We start from the raw sequence: 20,952 nt of genomic DNA, 5'->3' as shown, positions 1-20,952 counted from the left end.
ACCTCAGGTTAACTGGGGAGGCCGACCCACTGGGCCATATAGGAAACCTAGCACACAAATTTACCCTACCAACTCAGGGAAGCAGTGAAAATGTGGCATCAAAAAAACAGATCACAAACGAAAGAAATGGAGGAAAACAAACGATTGGATATAGAATTCAAAACAACGGTTATAAGGCTTTTCAAGAATATCCTAGAAAAGGCCGATAAATATAACGAGACCCTCGAAGATATGAAAAAGGACCAACTAGAAATTAAACATACACTGACTGAAATAAAAAATATTATACAGAGACCCAACAGCAGACTAGAGGAACGCAAGAATCAAGTCAAAGATTTGAAATACAAAGAAGCAAAAAACACTCAACCGGAAAAGAAAAAAGAAAAAAAAATCCAAAAAGTTGAAGATAGTGTAAGAAGACTCTGGGACAACTTCAAGCGTACCAACATCAGAATTATGGGGGTGCCAGAAGAAGAGAGAGAGCAAGATACTGAAAACCTATTGAAAGAAATAATGACCGAAAACTTCCCCCACCTGGTGAAAGAAATAGACTTACAAGTCCAGGAAGCGCACCGAACCCCAAACAAAAGGAATCCAAAGAGGACCACACCAAGACACATCATAATTAAAATGCCAAGAGCAAAAGACAAAGAGAGAATATTAAAAGCAGCAAGAGAAAAACAGTTAATTACCTACAAGGGAGCACCCATACGATTGTCAGCTGATTTCTCAACAGAAACTATGCAGGCCAGACGGGAGTGGCAAGAAATATTCAAAGTGATGAATAGCAAGAACCTACAACCAAGATTACTCTACCCAGCAAAGCTATCATTCAGAATTGAAGGGCAGATAAAGAGCTTCACAGATAAGAAAAAGCTAAAGGAGTTCATCACCACCAAACCAGTTACATGAAATGCTGAAAGGTATTCTCTAAGAAGAGGAAGAAGAAAAAAGTAAAGATAAAAATTATGAACAACAAATACATATCTATCAACAAGTGAATCTAAAAATCAAGTGAATTAAAAATCTGATGAACAGAATAAACTGGTGAATCAGGGGCATAGAAAGGGAGTGGACTGATAATTCTCAGGGGGAAAGGGGTATGGGGGGGTGCAGGAAGAGACTGGACAAAAATCGTACACCTATTGATGAGGACAGTGTGGGGGAGGTAAGGGCAAAGGGTGGGGTGGGAACCAGGTGGAGTGGAGCTATGGGGGGAAAAAGGAGAAACAATTGTAATAATCTGAACAATAAAGATTAAATTTAAAAATAAAATAAAATGCCAAGGGTTAAAGACAAAGAGAGAATCTTAGAAGTAGTTACATACATGGGAGCATCCATATGACTGTCAGTTGATTTCTCAACAGAACCCTTCCAGGCCTGAAGGGAATGGCAAGAAATATTCAAAGTGATGAAGAGCAAGGACCCACAACCAAGATTATTCTACCCAGCAAAGATATCATTTAGAATTGAAGGTTAGATAAAGAGCTTCACAGATAAGAAAAAGTTAAAGAAGCTTATCACTACCAAACCAGTATTACATGAAATTTTGAAGGGTATTCTTTTTTATTATTACTATTGTCTAAAGTTTTACATATGTCTCCTTTTTCCCCAATTGCCCCCCCCTCCCAGCCATTCCCACCCCGGGCAAGCCCCCACCGCCCCAGTGTCTGTGCCCATTGGTTATGCTAATATGCATGCATACAAGTCCTTTGGTTGCTCTCTAACTGCCCCCCCCCTTACCATTTGTCTCTGGATGAAGGGTATTCTTTAAGAAGAGGAATAAGAAGAAAAAAGATAAAAAAATATGAATAATAAAATGGCAGTAAATACATATCTATCAACAACTGAATCTAAAAATCAAAATAAATGAACAAGAAATCTAATGTACAAAATAAACTGATGAATGAAATAGAACCAGAGGCATGGAAACATGAAACATACTGACTGATGAATCTCAGAGGGAGGGGTGGTGGGAAGAGTTTAACCAAAGATCTTAAATACATATATGCATCACCTATGGACACAGACAATAGGTTGGTGAAGGCCTGGGACAGGGCAGGACCTGGGTGGAGGGGAGCAATGGGGGAGGGGGGCGGCAGGAGGAAGGCATCTGTAATACTCTTAACAATAAAGATTTTTTTAAAAAGATTCAGATGTTCACTTGATTTACATATTGAATATATACTATTTGCATCCAGTTTTAAACCTCAGAGCTTAAATCCTGTACATCATAAAATTTGCTTCCACAGGTATAGAGAGGCATATACAACCATTTGACATACTAACTGTCAAGTACAGTTCTTTCTTAGATCCTAATAAATTATAAATTACTTCATATCTACAGTCTTGTGTAAAGGCCACAGAGATCCAATACTCAAGATCATACTGCAGGACACATATGTAATACCTTAATCAATAAAGGAAAAAATACAAAAAATATATATAACTAGCAAAAAAAAAAAAAAAAAGATCATACTGCAAAATAAAAGCCAAGTGATATTGGAAGGTGCTAACTTCATTTTAAGCAAAGACACAAAGAACAGAGAGAATGCCAAAAGGATAATATCCAGCATTAACATACATATATATATATATATATATATATATATATATATATATATATTTATATATATATAATAATTTTAAAAAATATATAACCTTTTCTCAGTAGAACCACCAATTAATCTTTCAACACAGACAGTAGTAAAATGTTTTTAATACCACCCTTGCCAGAATGAAATAGTTTTTTTAAGCTGCAAGAGTTTAGTACCAACAATAAAGCTGTGTTATTAATGAGGTTAGTCATTTCAGTATATTTCACACCAGGTACAGTGGCAACATATAGTCATTTGTGAGAAAGAACCTGCTACTCACTTCCTGGCATGCGTTCATTTGTATCTGGTTCCTGATCTGCTTTTTGATCTGCTCAGAAGAGCAACATCGAGAATAAATACCATTTTAACAGAAGGATGAGAAGAGACATGAAAGTAAAGCTCAAATGTCAGTTTCATGGCTGAGATAGCAGAATACACCCGACAGGCTTTCAACTTGCTTTCATCCCTTCCCCCGTATGACTCTTCGTTAGCCTTCTTAATGTCTCCTGTTCAACTAGAAGTCCTGCATCCAGCATTGGAGCTGTTTAGAGTCTTTCCTCAGTTCACTAAAAGCCACAGCTTTTAAATTGGAAAGAGCACTGGACTAGGAGTAAGGAAGCCGAGATTCTAGTCCCTACGCTCCCATGGACTGACTAGGATCTTAGACAAGTCACCTAATTCCTCAGAGCTTTTCTTCACTGTAAAACAAAGATTAAAACCCCTGCCCCACCTACTTCTTTCTTTTTAAAATAGATTTTAAAATTAATTTTTAGAGAGAGATAGAAAGGGAGAGGGAGAAAGGAACATCAATTGGGTGACTCCTGCACACCCCCTCCTGGGGATCGAGCCCACATGTACCCTGACTGGGAATTGAACCTGCAACCTTTCAGTGCACGGAAGGATGCCCAACCAACTGAGCCACACTGCCCAGGCCCTCCCCCACCTATTTCAATGAGGTTGTTGTAAACATAAAATGAGAAAGACAAGTCTGTTACATAAAAGTCAGAAATGACCTCTAAGGATCTCTTGCTGCTTTTCTATGGGAAAGCTCGGTGAATATACATTTTTATTATTATAGTGAAGGCAATTTAGAAAACAAAATTCCAGCATACAAATATAAATTACACATTCGCATCAATGCTGAGCTATAAATATCAAACTCATTTCCATCCCCCCCCATAAGGCATTATTAACCCTGTTCATTTTATAGCTGAACCAAATAATACCTGATCCACTGACAAGCTTCGAATCTCTGACTCCTTAATGTCCAGAATCAGTTACTATTCCCCTCCATCTATTCGTAGTTATTTACATGAGAGGAGGCAGGATCCCCACTTTTGTTCTGGGACCCTTCCCTTTGAATTTAAAGCTTTACTGGGTATGCCCAGAAAGATCTATATGTGGAGACATAAGAATCAAATACAAGAATAATCTAACCCAGAAACCCACTGTACTCTTCCTGCCTTCAAAGGGAGTTTTGCAGGTCAGAGTAGCAAAAATCAGCTCCTACTCATGGAAATACAATTTCCTATTTATAGAAACCCTCGCTTCCCAAGGGTCTCTGAGGCGATCCTCACAATGCTCTCACCAGCAGAAGCCTCGGGAATACAAACAGTTAGTATTAAAGGCACCAAATCAGAACCGTTTTATAATAACTTAGGCACCATTCATCACATAGTGCAAATGACGTATCTATTTTATCCAACCCCTGTGTCCCGGTGACTGCCCAAACCACCCAAAACCTAACACACAGACAGACATGCAGATACACAAAGATATTTACCATCTTCAGCACTACGTACTAATTCTTCTGGCAGATTATCTATTTTTGCTTGATCTGTTCAGGAGAAATTAACAAACGGTTAACACGGCTGACCCTGGGCGAGAAAGAACAATGAGATTGTCCCTGAAAGCCCCGGGAGTTGGAAGCAATTAGTCAAGATGCAGTGAGGGGTGCAACCAAGATGTCTCTCCCCAAATACTTTCTCTTTAGATTAGCTACTTGAGCCAGTGCCATAGCAGGAGCTCCCATTTCAGCTCCGATGCAGCTTACATCAGCACACTGCTGCACACGGACTCCCGAGGGTTAGGAGGTTAGTTCGGAGCAAGCAATCGGCGGGCAGCAGGAGAAAGCACGGGGCTGCAACAGCCTCTCTATTATTCTAGAAAGGGTAAGATGCTAGCCATGACTAACACCTTCCCAAGCGCACGGTCACTAACAAACATTTCTGTGCACGCCATCACCATTTGTGTACGCCCCTGGGAGCCTTGCTTGGGAAGCCAACTTGAAGAGATGTGACTGGGGACCAGCTGCTAAGTGGAATCTTGGCAGGCTACAGTGAGTGTGGGTATCGGTATTTGGAAGGGAGCGCAAGAATACCCGTCCGCTGGTGATAATTTTTTTTTTTTTTAACCCTACACATTCTTGAGTACTTTAAAGCTGCACCATGGAAATAGCCCCATGTTTCATAAATGAGAGGTTTGCCAAATTGAACAATTGTTGCTAAGTTTTGTTGATGTTTTTTTTTCTCCTCTCCTCAGGGCCCAATCACCAACATCCGGAAGAATAATCAGGGCTGTCCTAACAAAGGATCGGACTGCCTTCCCTGCAAGCATTCAGGCGGATGTGGGGGTTGGCCACCTGTTGAAGAGGCTTTGGAGGGAATTCCTGTATTGGGGGGAGTTTGGAATGGGTGACCTTCAAGGTCCCTTCCAACCCTGAGATTCCAAGATCTTTGGCAGGGTTAGGATTGCATGCCAAATTGGGAATACTGCCTTCGGAGCCCTGGGAATATCTGAATTTTTAGAAATTATTTAGTGGAGTGTCCCTCTCCCCACCCCCACCCTCGCTTTTTCTTTTCCTTTTTAAATTCTGACTTCTTAGTCTCAATTGCAGATGCATAAAAAGTATTCTGAACATAACAATGGTCCATTTTTGATCATATGAATTTGACAATGGTTAACTTTCACTCAATAAATTTTCTCATGACCATCTGTAATCCTGAGGGTGTATTTTAGCTTAATAACAATAAGAACAAAACCCCTAGAAGTCATTATTTCTACATCCTTTTGTCTGCCTCACAAGTCCCTATATTCATTACGTGCTATGTTAGTACTCGAGACATCCTTCACCCATTAAAGCAGCAGCCAGTGGGGTACAGTATGCCTCAAGTGTTGCATGTCTTTGGGCTTAGAGTTCCAGTATCAAAAAGAAATGCATGAAAAGAAGGGATAAAAGAGAAAGGAAAATCCTTAAAGCCAGGAACTAATTCATCTTCATATCATGCAAAATTCATCAGACATCCAACACTGTCATAAATGCTCTTGACAACATTCTGTTGATTTTGGGTCCCGGCTCTGCTGTGAGGTACTAAGCTAGTTCCTTTGCCTCTCTGAGCTTCACTGTCCTCGTCTATAAAATAGGGCTAACAACTTATCTTTCACAGGGTTTACTTATGCCAGATAAATAAAATGATGCATATAAAACACTTAGCCAAGTCTTGGCACACGTTACTCAATAAATGTTAGTTATTACTACTAGAATCACTAGCTACCACTATCTTTTAAAACTTGCTGTACTTGAGTAAACACTCAAACTGGGATTCTTCAATGCAAGGAAACCTGGTGTTCCAGGAACCAAACCTCAGGCATTACTTTAAAGGCCGAGTTCCAGCCTCTTCGGCTCACTTGGGAAGGTCATTCTCCTCTGCTAAGCCCCCTTAGGGGTTTCAGTGCACAAGAGCATGCAGTGAGGCCACAGAGGAGCACACAGGCATTTTTAAGCTTAGATGGGGGCACGGGCAGTGGGGCAAACTGTATTCTCACTTGATGGATCTGATGAAATGTCTTCTAGACTTTTGGAAGGCATTTTCCTAGCAGCACTCCTTTCCAAAGTTTTCAAAACAGGACTGGGTTCTTCCTCTGAACCTGTTGTAAGACAAAACCGATGAACACTGCACAATACCAAAAACACACACCACCAAACTCTTAATAACCAATGGATATGAAAACGGTAGGTTAAAAGGAGGCATTATGCCATACGCCTCTATACTTTTGTTTACTCTATGAAACACTTCACAGAAGAAAATAAAACTTCTTCATGAATAGGAGGTCCTTAAAAAAAACACCAAAATGATGTTCTTGGTCAAAAAATATTTGCAAACATAAATCATTCAGAAACAAGACTGCCACATTAATAGAAATGTGATCTTCCAGTCTTCCACACCTCTATTTTAGGCACATGATTTGTTCTGTGCCAGGCTTTGAATCTTTCCACTTCATTTCTAGCTTTTGAAGATTGCCACAAAATGGTTTTAGAAGCATTAAAAAAATTAGCTGAAAACCATAGAAGGCAGGATCCAGATGTTTAACATCTGCGTATAATCGAATACACAGATGGCTGAATTCTCCAGATCAACAGATGTAGGCTTTTTGGGTTTCATGAGCTCGTAAAATTTCCATCAAAATATTGAAAAATGACATGAGACAGTCAACTTTTTATTTTACTAAGGCATTTTAAAAAGAGGTGGTTGTGGCTCTATCACCTACTAATGCCTTTTCTTTATAAAAGGAGGACCAAAGGAAAGAAAAAGAGCATAACCTCAGAATATATATATATATATATATATATATATATATATATATACATATAACCTTACGAGAAATCTCTCTAGACAGTCCTTAATTGTTCTATTTTCATAGTAAAAACTCCATCATGGATGACCCCTGTCTGCATACTGTCATTTATCACTGCTATATTCTCAGTGCCTAGACAAGCGGTTGGCAAGAGGCACTTCAAAAAAATGTTTGCTAAACCAATGACTAGTTCCATTAATGAATCAATAAATTTGGAACCATTTCTCTAGACAATACTTTACGGAAATGCATCCCAGTTCCGCCCAATGTTAATAGGCTTTCTACAGCAAATGGATTCTAAGATGAATTAGACTTGGATGCTCTGTGTTCAAATTTAAAAGGGTTCTCATTACAGACCTTCTTGGAGACTTTAATGCTAATAATGTGCAGTCTCCCAGCATTTCCAAAAGTATCTGACCACAAAACTCCCCCTCAGCTCCCTTCCCCCCGCCCAAGGAGCACATAGAGGTATTGGTTAGTTGAGAGCTGAACCACAAGTCAGAGGTGTCAGGCTTTTCACCAAAATTGTGGTGCCTTTGTAGCCAGGTTCCCCTCTACTCTCACCTTACTCCACCTACTTGTTTTAAAATATAAAACTACAACTATGCCTTTTTTGTACCTCTTACATCACTTACAATTTTAAATAACTTCTCTGGGCTCTGTCCAGGCTGTTGTTTAATATTGTTATTTCATTTTTAGATTGACTTTTTGCTGTTTAGCCGGTTATGCTGGTATACTCTAAACACAGCTATACACACTAGGCAACAGTCTCCAACGTCAGTGCAAATGTTATAAGCTCTCCCCTTCCTGTGGGTCAGTTCACCATAGAAACTCATTGGGGGTAGTTTAGTAAAGGTCTACTTCAGGTTTAACATGCTGACTTACACTCCTTCATATATCTGGTTTCAGAGACTGGTATTTCACTTCCCCTTTCTTACCAGAAACACTTGTTAAAGGGGCTTCAACTTGATGAATTAGGGCTAAAGATGGATTCTTTGGTCAGTTTTCAAGAGGCCCTACAGCTACTTGCCAAGGAGCCCAAACTCACAAGTCAGCCACTCAGAAAAGCTTATTTATTCTGAGACTGAAGGGAGCTAGAAAATGAAAAATCCTACTAAACTACTAGGAAGGTGATCAACGTTACATGTGCAACTTTGGTTAACATGTCCTGCTAGGGAGCATCTGTTATCATTTCATCACTCTAATCAGGTAACTTCTCATTCCTATTTGCTCCTGGGTTTCTTGGCCAAAACGCCTGTGTTGATCAGAAGAGCAAAACTGAGACAACCCTATGTTTTATCGCCTGGCTGATACCAATACCCACAATTCCCCTTGGATGAATGTGGCAGTCGATTAAGATCTCCATCCACTTAGCCAAGGCTGGAGCCAAAGAAATTGTTCAGGCCAGGCAATGCCCTTGTGTGGGACCAGGTGAAGTCATTTGACCAAAGTCATACTCTAGAACGGGAAGATGCTGAAGATAATTGAAAACGAGAGGGAGAGCGTGGCAACAAAAAACCTCAGCACAAAGTATCTGAGGAAAAGAAAGTTCCAACTTGCACTTTGTTCCTGTTATTTAGCCACTACTGTGGTAAACTATTGCTCCGAACAGGGAAATTTGTGCTCATCTGTGGCAATTTCTTGCTACAAATCTTAGTAGAGACCTCTGTTTGGATTGGCAATTATGAAAGAAATTCTAATTACTTCCAGGAGGAAAACTAGCTTGAATGTTAGAGGTAGCTTCTAACCCTGCCCCCCCCCCCCAATTCTTTAAAAATATTTTTGAAACTTAAAAGTTCCATTGTTGATTCACGAGAATAAAGTAAAATTTTAAAACACTGCCCTGTGGGTAAAACTCTCTCTATGTAACTTATTTGATTAAAGATTATAAAAGGAAATGTAGTTTTTACGAAGAAAGACTAGGGAGAACTGAAGTGATAAGAAGAATTTAGCACTATTTGGCAGTGGCAAATTAATTCCAATTTAGAAAGCGCTATCATCCTTTACATAGTCATTCCATAAATCAACTAAGTAACCAATGGGTTAAAAACGTCAAAATGCTCACTGGAGGTATTTCTCCAGCTTTCTGCATTAGAACCGATGTTTCCATCTGAAAAATCAGAGTCAGAGACACCTTCTTTTTCTTCCTCTTTCTCTTGTCTCTTGTAAGGTGATTCCAGAATCAGTTCGACTTTACTTGTCTTTGTAGAATTTTCCTTGTTGGTCAGGAGAGGAACAGGTTGTCCCTTTCTGGACACACTAATTGTTTTGGGACCCTCTTCGCAGCCAGGCTCCTGAAAAGCCCCTTCTCGAACCCTGGCAACTTCAGTTTCACTCTCCCTGGGCTCTGGGAGCTTTGTAGTAACAATGATCCCTATTTCATGGTCCACAGAAAAGGTTCCAGGGATCTCAGCTCCACGCTCATAACCACAGACATCTACTGACAAATCACTCACAGCTTCTCCTCTCAACCCTTTATCCCAGGGGTTGACTCGAGACTTGAACACATTACTCTTAAGCTTCATTTCAGAGGCCTCTTGGGTTCTCCCCAGAAACCTGGCTTGCTCTGACTTGGAGGTCTCCTTCTCAGGAGTTCCTTCCTTCCCTGACACCTGGGGCTCATAAGGAGGAGCTTCAGATGTTTCTCTAAGGAGTTTCTCAAAACCAATATCAAAAGCACTCTCAGTTATTGCTGGAGCCTCAGCCTTTTGTACTGTTTCTTTTATTTCCTCGGGATGGAATCCAGAAGCAGCTGGCCTGGGCACCTCAGTACAACCTGCTAACTTGGATGGAGAGTGCATCCCTGTGTTGCTTTCAGATTTAGAGGAGAGAGTTTCAGTTGTTTCCTTCAGCAGTTTCTCTAAGCTGGCACTGAGTTCAAGGAGCTCTGACTTAGGTCGAATAATTGTTTCCCTCACAATTTCTGTCACTTCCTGAGGTAACTCTTTGCTGTACTGAGCGACAGTAGAGCCAAATGAGGAAGGGATTTGTTTGGATAGAGACACCGGGGCAGCTAAATGAGAGGCAGTGTCATGAGATTTATCAGGAACTGCTACGCTGAAGGAGTAAGCATCCTTTCTGACTGGAACTGTAATGTCCACTGTAGCTGACGGTGGGGTAACTCCGGGAGAATTTGGGAGGCTACCTGTTGCTTGTACTCCTTCAGGAAATTCTGCTTTTACTTCTCCAGGAACAACTTCCCTCCCAACTGGATAAGGCAACGTAGCTTCCCTAAGCAGCTTTTGTAATACAACATTTACATTATTCAAGGCAGATTTGGGTGGAACAACAACTTTTTCCACAGTCTCCAAAACTTCCCTTTGAGGAGGTAGTGCCTTATCCTGGGGAGCAAGATGAGCATTGCTGGAAGAAGGCATATCTTGGGGAGATTTGGCCTCAATTCCCAAAGAATCCTTTCTGTGAAGATGGGAAGATTGGCCCACTGGGTGAGAACCTCCTGCAGCCATCTGACACAAGTTTTCCGAGTTTAGCTGGTACTCACCACTTTCCTCTTGTTGGGGGAGAGCTGTCTTTCCGAGAGTTTCTTGCCCCCCTGGAAAAGGAGCGATGATCTCTCTCTGATGGGCTGATGAATTGTGACTCTGTTCTACACCTTTTTCAAAAACTCTCCTCTCTCCAGGCTCAGAGTTGATCCTCGGGGTGATGGGTCCCAACTTAGTTTGCAAGGGAGAGGGTAAAGTCCCAGTTCCTTCCTTCAGGAGTTTATCTAGACTGGCAGCCCAAATGCTTGGCTTGACCTTTGGAGGAGCTACTGTTTTGTCTACCTGCTCATTAATGATGTCCTGAGGTCCTTTGGCTGCTTCCTCAGTATCTGTCTTCTGAGGCCATGTCCCATTTTCAGAAGCACCTGGTTCAAGCACTTGTTTTCTGTGAACTTTTTCACCAGAAGGTTGGATTGCTGGTGACGAAGCTTCTGAAAGTAGCTTCTGTAAGCTGTCATTAAAAGTGTCTTTGTAGTCTTTAGACATAACACGTGTTTTCACTATGAATTCTTGAATCTCTTGGTCTGAGCAATCCTTTTCTTCATTGAACACTGGAGTAACCAACCATTCCATATTCTTTTGCACATTTTCTTTTGATGACTCATTTCCTGGCAACTGATGAGTGGACTTTGTGGGTGGTTTCAGTGGAAATGTGCTTTCATGTGGTAATACCTGGAGTGTGCATTTTGAATTTAATCCCTCTATTTCCTCTGTTGCTGGAAGTGTTGGGGGGCTTAGAAAGGTCTCTATTTCATGGGCATTTTCTCCTGAAGATTTGAGGTCATGGAATTCTTTGTGTTTCCGGCTATTAAAAGGCACAGAATCTTTTTGGCTTGTTTTGGTGGTATTTTTCTCAACATTATTCTGAATGTTTGAGTTGGCTCCTAAGTCCCAAAACTTTCTTAAATTCTCAAATTGAGAGTGATTATATACCTGTTCTGTACTGGGTTCATCCATTCTTTCTTTTAGGGACATAACTTTAAAGTTGGGATTTGTTTCAGCAATTAGTGATCTGTCTTTCTCCAAAGCAGCATGTATTTCACTCCCAACATTTGAAGGATGCTGCAGTACCGGCAAAGAGATGTCTCTTCCAGAATGCGAACTGTCTGCCACTGGCACTCTTTTTACAGGCTCATTTATCTTATTCTGAAACAGAGACACTTTATCTGATTGGTCAGCCGAAGGGTAATTTTTGGATGGACCTGATATTTGGGTCCCAGTCTCTTTAGGTTTATTTAAGGAGTAAAAACTGGAGAGATGAGCTACTTGGCCATCCTCATCTAGGACCACTTTTTTGGCAGTGACTTGATTATATTCATTCTGGCCTGTAGATATATTGTCCATGGACCTCCCTGGCTGATAGACTTTAGCAGAAGGTTGTCCCTGGCTGTGTGAAGATTTAGGTTCCCTGTGAGTGAATCTGGCTGCAGCATTCTCACCTTCCCAAAAGGATATTCTGTCACTCACTCTTTTGTATTTCTCTCTTTGCACTTGGTTCTCGGGAACCTCACCAGCTTCTTGTGGTAGTTGGACCTCAGGCTTCTTCTGAGGAGACTTGTTGCTGGCAGCCCCAGGGAGCAACTCAGTATTCTCTGGCTCTACCAAAGCTTTCAGGATGTGAGTATCTCCTCCTTTGTTCTCTCTCCCTGCCTTCGTGTTGTCTTTTGAACTTGGTTCTTTGACGATTTTTACAGAGTCAAAATTCACTTCTGAGTTTCCTCTCTCTTTTTCATAAACATGAAGCTTGGGCTCTTCTTCACCTAAGCTGCCAACATCCTTAATGTTGCATGGAACTTGGCCTGCTGCATCAGATTTACTGAGAGCACTGTAGGGATAGTTACTGGTTCGGTGAGGTATCCCATTTCCTGCGTCTCTGTTTTTTGAAGCTTGGCTATAGTCCATAGTTTTACTCCCTTGATTTGGACTGTAGGTTTCAAATGGTTGCAACATGCCTGGACCTTCCTTGCCTTGTTGGGACAAATTAATAGATTTGGGTTTCATATCCACATTACTATCTTGGCAATTTCCAGGAGGCAGCACATGTCCCTCTGTCCGGAACATCGGATCAGATCCCATAGGCGTCAATTCAACATTGGTGGATAACAGAGCCTTTGAGCCATTGTCTTTTAGACTGATATCATCTGTCACCAAGGCAATAGCAGCCTGTGATTTTGAGTCTGCTTTTTCTTTGGGCTCTATTCCTCGGGGATGTTGGAGAGGTGACTTATTGTCATCTAAATGAGAACTTCGGTTAAACCAGTCTAGGACTTTAGATATGGAATCATCAGTTGTCTTTCTTATCTCAGTGGCATGTGGACCAGAGTGTGAGAATGTCTTGGCTTTTAGAGCTTTGAGAAGAGGAGGCTTACCTTGCTGATGGTCTCTAGAGCTGCAATCTGGCACCTGAGGAGGCTCAGGCTCAACATGAGACCGTTCATCTGCAATATAGAAATGCTTTTCTAAATAAGAAAAGAGAATGCTTAAAGAATTATTATTCAACCACTCACAGTATCTTTAAAAAAGGCACTTTGTATTTACATGTTCCACACTACTAGTTTTTTATATCAGCCTTTTTCGGAGTTTATAATGTAAACCTTACTAATTAAAATATTCTGCCAGAGATGCCTCTGACACAGTAAAAGAAGAGACATGTAGACTACTGGAAGTATGAGGTATAGACCACAGTGGGAAAATTTCTTTGAAGTCTTTGGTTTATTTTAAAAATTCATGTAAATTTTGTATTCTGCTCCATGTTACATTTTATATATTCATTTTCTCTCACTCTCAAATATTTGCATAAAACTGACCTTCCAGGAAGATACAGGTTGATTTTATGACTCCACTTTATCACAGTCATAAACTCGAGGGTTTATACCCAAGTTTGAGGAACATAGACTTAGGAGATTTCAAGAGTTGGAAAAACAACTTTCAAGGAAGATTTAACAATGAGTTCCCTCCAGAATACTAGAATGGAATGATGAGGATATTTGCACTCCTGGGTCACATTCCTGATCTATTAAACCAGAATCTCTGAAGATAGGGCCCAGGAATCTTTACTAATAACTATCCCTACTATTGTCTTACATGCTGGAGTTTTAGGACCATGATCTCAAGAATTCCCTTCATTATCCCCAACTCCCCTCCTATAATTTGTGACTTAGAAGTAGTTTTTATGAGCCAAATAAACTAAAATGAGGACTGATGGAGAATGTGATCTCTATTTGATGTTGGCTAACCAATGGCTAAAAGGTTAGAGAAAAATATTGAACTTCTTTCTAAGCCATCAAAAAAGCAGAGAGAGTCCTTTCTGAGCTTTAATCACAGGGCACAGGGTACATTTAGATAAGGGAACTCAGACATTCTTCCTCTTTAGTTAAGATTCAGGTGTTTCTGCCTTTCTCCCTCTTCCTTATCAATGCTAAGTTAAGTAATGCTTGTTCCTGAAAATTATGTGAGCTGAAGTTTTATGAAGTCAGCTACATTTAAATGCACTAGAGGGCATATTAGTTAATAAAATTATATTTTTAATTTTATTCATCAACTGGTTAAATATTAAAAAAAACAAAGTCTTATACAATAATTGGCACATAGTAGGTATTGGTTTGCTTCTTTACCTACACTTTGCACTATTAAATATAGTAATAATTGTGAAGTTTATTTGAGAAATATATAAGAATTCTGTTTGTTTAACAGAAAACTACTCAAATATGAAAAAAATATCCGTAATATACTGTTGCCAAAAAAAGAATTCCAGGCAGTATAAACATAATTAAAAATTATATTCATGCCTGAAAATTATTGAAAGGCTCTACAACGAAATGTTAGCAATAGTTAATGGGTAATGACATCATAGGTGATATGTTTTATTCTGTGTGCATTTTTTCTTCTTTATTTTTTAAATAAAGTGAGTTACAGGGAGTGATGGTAAGAGGAGCCAATTTTGCTTCTATCCCTTCATTCCTGGATCCCATATATTTTAGCTATTGAGGTATTGCACCATTTATCAGCTGCTGGTTCTGTCCATCCTAGGGCATTTCTCCTTTTAAAATGTTTTACAATGAAAGTTTATGACTTTTAAAATAAGAACAGTTGTTGTAAATATTGGATGCCAGGTAATGTTTTGTTTCCTCTAAGGAATTCTTTTGTTTTGTGTTTTCTCCAGGATGAGTGTGATGTTTACTTCCTGAAGCTCAGAGCTACAGTCAAACCCTTATAATTTGCAGAGATTTCCCCCTTTTTTTTTTTTTCGGTCCTGATTCTTTTTATGCTCCATTTTTTACTTTATATTTTTGTGGTAAGCAGGAGAAAAGCAGGACTTTGTTTATAAGCTCTGAGGCCAGAAGGCCTGTCAAACTGATGATGCCTTCCTCCCAACATTCATGGTCAGTTTCTATTTAAAAGTCAGAAAGCACAAATAACTAATTAATATAAAATGTCGAAGATATTCTTTGAAAGCAGGTGCAGTCTGAAAAACAGAAAAAGTTTACCATATTTCATCTATGGGTTATAATAATGGAAAATATTGCCAAAGAAATATCCTTCATCTTTTGAATAAACATTTAAGTATCATCCAATTATTTGCTAATAATTACTCAAACTTTAATAATTTCCTTTAATATGAATTCCTTTATTTCTTGAAGAAGCACCTGTTGAATTTTTAATTTAAAAAATTCTGTTCTGTTCAAATGATTTTAAATGTCCAGGGGTAGTGGTGGTGAAAATGCTTTGACCTTTAAAATGTAGTTTTCTGAACAACTATGAAAACTGTAGAGCTTAGCAAAAATGACTCAGGGTTAACTTAATACTGACTAATAAGGAAGAGTGCGAGCTGATGGGTTAGAAACTTGACTGTTGTTACTGTAACTATTCCTGACAATAAAGAAATAATCACAGCCCTGGCCAGTTGGGCTCAGTGGATAGAGCAGCGGCCTGCAGACTGAAGGGTCCCAGGTTTGATTCCAGTCAAGGGCACATGCCCAGGTTATGGGCTCGATCCCCAGTGTGGGGCGTGCAGGAGGCAGCTGATCAATGATTCTCTCTCACATTGATGTTTCTCTCTCTCCTTCTCCCTTCTTCTCTGAAATCAATAAAAATATATTTTTTAAAAAAAGGGAAATAATCACAGGGCTAGGTGAAGACTTATTGAAGATGGGTGAGAGTACACAAAATGATTTTCATCATTGTTTCTGTTTTTTAAAGCATAAGAATTATGAAGTAATCATATGAATATGGGAAAGCTGTTTGAGGCATCCCCTGAGAGTTGTAGAATATTTGAGAGAGAGCTAGTTAGCTATTTGGCAGGAAAGGCAACATTCTTATTGCCTCTCAACTCACACCAGCTGGAAGAGAAAGTTCCAGCTGAAAGTTTGGAGCTTTTAAAGGACAAGAACAAATGGCTAGAGGCCCTGTGCAGGCCACAGTAAGTGCTCAACGTATACTTTCCTATCCTTTGAGGATAAGAAATTGAAGTTTCTCTTGCGATAAAAAGAGAAACCAAAGTTGGGTTAGATGGTAATTGACATTTGAATTAGGTAAGTAATAATAATATATATACTCCATAAAAAAAGTTATTAGCATATCTTTAAATCTCACCCTGTATAAAAACCTTGATATAACTCAACACATGGTAACCTGTTTAAATAATTAATATGATTACAGTTTCAGGTTAAAACATAATGGGCCAGAAACTGTGCTATCCGGGTTCTTTTCATTATTAGGTGGTTGAGGAAAACCTACAAACCCATGAAGAGGTATAAGCATCCCCTGGCGGCATCTGCCTGAATTCCAGCTGGAATGGCCAGGGGCCAAATGCAGCTTCTACAAGTCTGGCCGGCCTAGCCGTTGCAAGCCCACTGGTCAGTGCTTAGAACCTGGTAGTGACAACTCTCTTACCAGCAGGGCTTTTGGACAATTCCGATTCAAGCCTTGATAATTCTGATTTAGCTTTGTGTTCACTGATGGTGGGTGAATTCTCACTGGACTGTGGTCTTGCAGGTAAAACTTCTGAGGGAGAAGGCTGCCCGTTACTTGGGAAAGGACCAGAAGTCTTTGGCTGATGTGTTTCGTGTTTCAATGCACTCGGGCTTGAGGCTGATCGAGGTAAAGGCAAAGGCTCTCTGTATTGTGAGGGTATAGGGTCCTTCCAGAACTCATCCTTGTCCCCGACATCTTCTGTTCCATTCTTCAACCTGTTGGATTCTAAAACACTGAACTCTCCCACTTCCCGGCCTTGGATGAGCCCAGGACTCCGGGGGAGCTCCTCCTTCACCGCAGAGAACCTCACGTGCTTCAGTGGCTCCTGTGCGCTGGAGGAGGACTCATCTTCTAAAGAATGCTCCTTCTCGGAGATCCTCTCGTGGATGGTTAGGCCCGGTGACCCAATCTTGCTTTTGGGTTCAAAGCTCTGGTGGAAACGAACAGTGTCTGAGTCCGTGCTGCTGGAGCTGGAGTTGCGCTTCAGGATCCCTCTCGGAGGCCCCCTGGCCTTCAGGGAGTCTGTCCTTTGTCCAGGAAAGGACTGGTTATCATCCTGCTTTAGATCATGCGATTTGTAGATCATTTTCCTGGCTTTAGGGATTGGAGGTTTGATGTGGGACCCACTCTCAGGGCCTGGAAAAGTCTGCTTTGGTTTTTCTAACTTTTGGCTTGAAATATCCAGGATTGGTGACTTTTCTTTGGACCCTGATAATTCACCTGAAAATGTTAACACATTAGGCTCTTTTCATTATTGGTGGAGAGTAATGTATAATTTAAAATACCTATCATAAGCTTTATGTATATTTAGCAAAAGTATTAAAATATTAAAGACAATAAAGTATGTGGTATAAATGCCAACCTAATTAAAAAGCCTTTTTAGCATGCATGTACTTCATTGAACTGTACACTTAAGATTACTGTGCTTTACACACATACTTTGTGGTAGTTTATACTCAATAAAAACGTTTTTACAAAAAACAATTAAAAAAATTCCTCATGGAGGCAAAGGAAAAACACAGAAGTCACTTAAATAATTTATACATGAAAACCAGAAATATGAATGCAAACAAAACAAAACTCAATACCTAGAACAAAAATCTACTTTGTCAAATGTTAAAAAAGGTAATGTATTCCAGTGACTTTTTTTCTGTATAATATTTTATGCTATGTACAGTATTCCCAATGGACAGGGCAACATACACTAATATTGCCAAGGCTGGTATGGCTCAACTGGCTGGAGTGTCATCCCATACACCAAAAGGTTTTGGGTTTGATCCCTGGTCGGAGTGGGTACTAAAGGCAACAGATCGATGTTTCTCTCTATGTATTTCTTTCTCTCTGTCTCTGTCTCTGTCTCTGTCTCTATCTCTCCCTCCTTCTCTTCCTCTAAAAATCAATGAAAACATATCCTTGGGTAAGGATTAAAAAAAGAAAATACAATAATATTATAACAGGCTAACTGAAAGTTCTAACTTCACTTTCAATTGGTAATTTTCTACCCCTTGTCCAATCTTTAATGTTTGTGAAATTTTCTTACGGTTACTTTGTCTAGCATTTCCTCTTAGGAAGAACGGTAAAATTCCGTAAGAGGCAAACTTAAACTAGTTAAGTCACAAACCTGACCTAATGCTTCTGAGGGATTGGGCTCATGATTACAGGTTAGAAGATCATGACATTGGCAAGTGGCCTTTTTCTTTTGAGGCAAACTTTACATTTTCAACAGAACTGTGCCTGCATATGGTAGACGTCCAATAAATGCTGTCAATGAGTGACTGACAGACTCTGGTCCAAAAATTTCCCAGTTCACTGAGGGGGAACCCGAGGCATAAAGGTTACACCAGGGTGAGTTCCAAGACTGGAACGCACGAACCTCCAGCCTCTAAAGTTTCTGCTTCCTTCCCTCCGTCAGGAAACCAATGGGCATAGCAGAATAAGAAAACCATCAGGACCTTCCACCTTTGTCTAAAAAGTTATTTTAGTTAAAGGAACTCTGAGAATTTCCCTTCTCACAGATAACACTGATAAAAATATCTAGTCCATAAAAATAATATTTACCCCCTTTTGAAGTCTGAAAGAAACCAGTCCTTCCATTTCTTGACTGCTCGTTTTTGGTTTGTTGAGATAAGTGATCTTCTGGCAACTTGGAGCTATTAAATGGATTCTTCCTTTGCTGGGGAAAAACATTGTTTATTAAACTCATTTTCAATGTCATAACAGCAACTCAGTGTTAGCAAATGCTTCTTAGCTCCAATATTTGATAGTTTTATCCAGTAAAATCTATCTGGCATGTTTGAAAAATGTTTACCCTGGTTAATCAGGGTAGCATAAAACTATTATATAAATATACTCAATACCAGAGTTCTATAACGTTAGACCAGAACCAGGCATTCAAATCTGTATTTCACATTTGACCGAGGTGAGAAAACTTAGGCCTGGATATATCAAAGAGCTGGTCAAGGTCAAGGTAAACCTGAAACTCTAATAAGGGCAGGTTCCCTCCAAGTGCTCTTTCTACCAGTGAGACTCTCATTGTGCTAGAAATCTGTACTAAATATAATTGTAATTGAATTTAAAAGAAGCTTATCAAGATATTTTGAAGTACTTATAGTCACTACTATAATTATCAATTCTAATGAAGAATGGGTATCAGTAAACAGAATTTTTAAATTAAGACTAAATATCAATGTTTACCGTATATAGTTTCATAAATTGGCAATTCCCTCCCCCAAGCTGACCTCTAACAGAGAGTCAGGAAGCTATGAATAGGAATAAGAACTCACATGGCACTAACAAGCCACATTCCATAAGCTTAAAACAAGCAGCCCCCAATAGCTTCAAACTTTTTATTCCCTAGGAAAGAAATTTGGGTCTTCAACATGATATACCAATAACATGGTATTCATTAACTTTCCCAGCACAAGAATGACTTCTATGTTAAATAGTAAACATTATCTGTATCTGGTACAAAAAAGGATACTATAAAATCTTCTTTATTTCATATTGCTTTGATAAAATGAGAAAAATGGCATTCCTGCCAAAAGTAAGATTTCCGAAGTCTGAGCTCAGTCTACCTTAGCTGAAGAGGTAGTGGAGTTCCTGGAGTTTTCCTGGGACATATCAATCATGGTGGAAGCTGGATCTGCCATGCTGGGACTGCAAAGAAACAATGATGCAGAGAATAAAACCTCACCCTTTGTGGAAGCATAAATCATTCCTCTAAAGCCAAAAGCTATTAAGACAGGAGAGGAGAGGAAGTTTGTAAGATCAAACTGGCAGGAAGGGAAAGGGAGTTGAGCTTAGAAATAATTAAGCAGGGAAGCAAAGGAAATGGCAGAACAGAAATGAAAGATCAGCATGAGACAAGACAAAAGAACCCAGTGGAAGTCCTGAAGTTTATATCACGGTGCCAGGCGCACAGGGATTCACCATTTAAATTTGTAGAAATGAACTTGTCTCAAAGTCAGGAGCTAACATCAGATGCAGACAAAAGTGAGCAAGTGATCTCAAGGAGGGAACATTGTTGCTGAAATATAGCTCCAAAGAGTTTTAGGAAAGGATTATTTGCCTTCTTGAGTAGGCCCTGAGCATTCCTGGTGCTAGGCTGGATTTAGATATCAAAAACCCACTTCCCCACACCATGGGTACAAGACAACTCAAGTCTTGTTGCAGTGAGAGGGCAGCTGCTGTTGGCCAAGTCTCTGTCTGTTACCTGGGTCCCAATTTGAGCTGGGCATGGGAAGCGAAGCAGCCATGGGGGCAGGAGACCTCCCTCAGAAGAGGTGAGGGTTCAGGCCCCTGCAAAGTTGGGGGAGTGAGGGTCTGTGCCCCACATCTGTTGACCCCCAAGTTCTCTCCTGATGGCCCCTCTGCGACTGTGCCTGTCTTAGGTTGTTCCTTCCCTGAGGAATCTTACCCGTCTCTGGCTAACCAGCCATCCTCCGGGGCCAAGCAGGGTGATGTGAGGTTCAGTTCTGTCTCCTTGGTAGCCTATGCCCCCGTGGCCTCCACGCCCAGCACCTGCCTTGGGATCCCCTCGCCTGCTGGCGGGGCCCCAGCACTAATCACATATCTTGGGGAACCCAGGTTTCTTCTCCAGGGAAGGCCCAGCTCACCCCACTAGGCGAGAGACAGATCCATGGTTCCAGCCACCACGAGGCTTCAACCTCAGCATGAACAGAAAGCTCAGGCAACAGCTGTGGGCAATTGGATTGTGAGAAGAGGGTCCCTCTTGGCCAAAAGGG

General features: G+C 40.3%; 1 protein-coding gene across 9 annotated transcripts in view; it reads right to left on the bottom strand.

Moving 5' to 3' along the window:
- Nucleotides 1-20,952, bottom strand: part of SYTL2 (synaptotagmin like 2) — a gene marked incomplete at its 5' end in the record, with an annotated part of 70,674 nt that overhangs the window by 25,379 nt on the left and 24,343 nt on the right. For 2 of the 9 annotated variants that reach the window (XM_080641738.1, XM_080641740.1), the window contains one exon: nucleotides 4,381-4,666. In XM_080641738.1, coding sequence (XP_080497864.1) covers nucleotides 4,381-4,383 — 3 coding nt within the window. Of the gene's footprint in view, nucleotides 1-2,877; nucleotides 2,926-3,823; nucleotides 4,106-4,380; nucleotides 4,948-6,422; nucleotides 6,525-9,297; nucleotides 13,174-16,627; nucleotides 17,429-18,766; nucleotides 18,882-19,782; nucleotides 19,865-20,952 lie in introns of those variants that run through there. The other 7 variants (XM_080641741.1, XM_080641733.1, XM_080641734.1 and 4 more) reach the window with 7 other exon arrangements.

This window comes from Plecotus auritus (assembly GCF_963455305.1).
Source record: "Plecotus auritus genome assembly, chromosome: 9".
Classification (NCBI taxonomy): Eukaryota; Metazoa; Chordata; class Mammalia; order Chiroptera; family Vespertilionidae; genus Plecotus; species Plecotus auritus.
The sequence above is the reverse complement of the archived record's forward strand: the minus strand, read 5'-3'. Positions and strand labels throughout refer to the sequence as shown.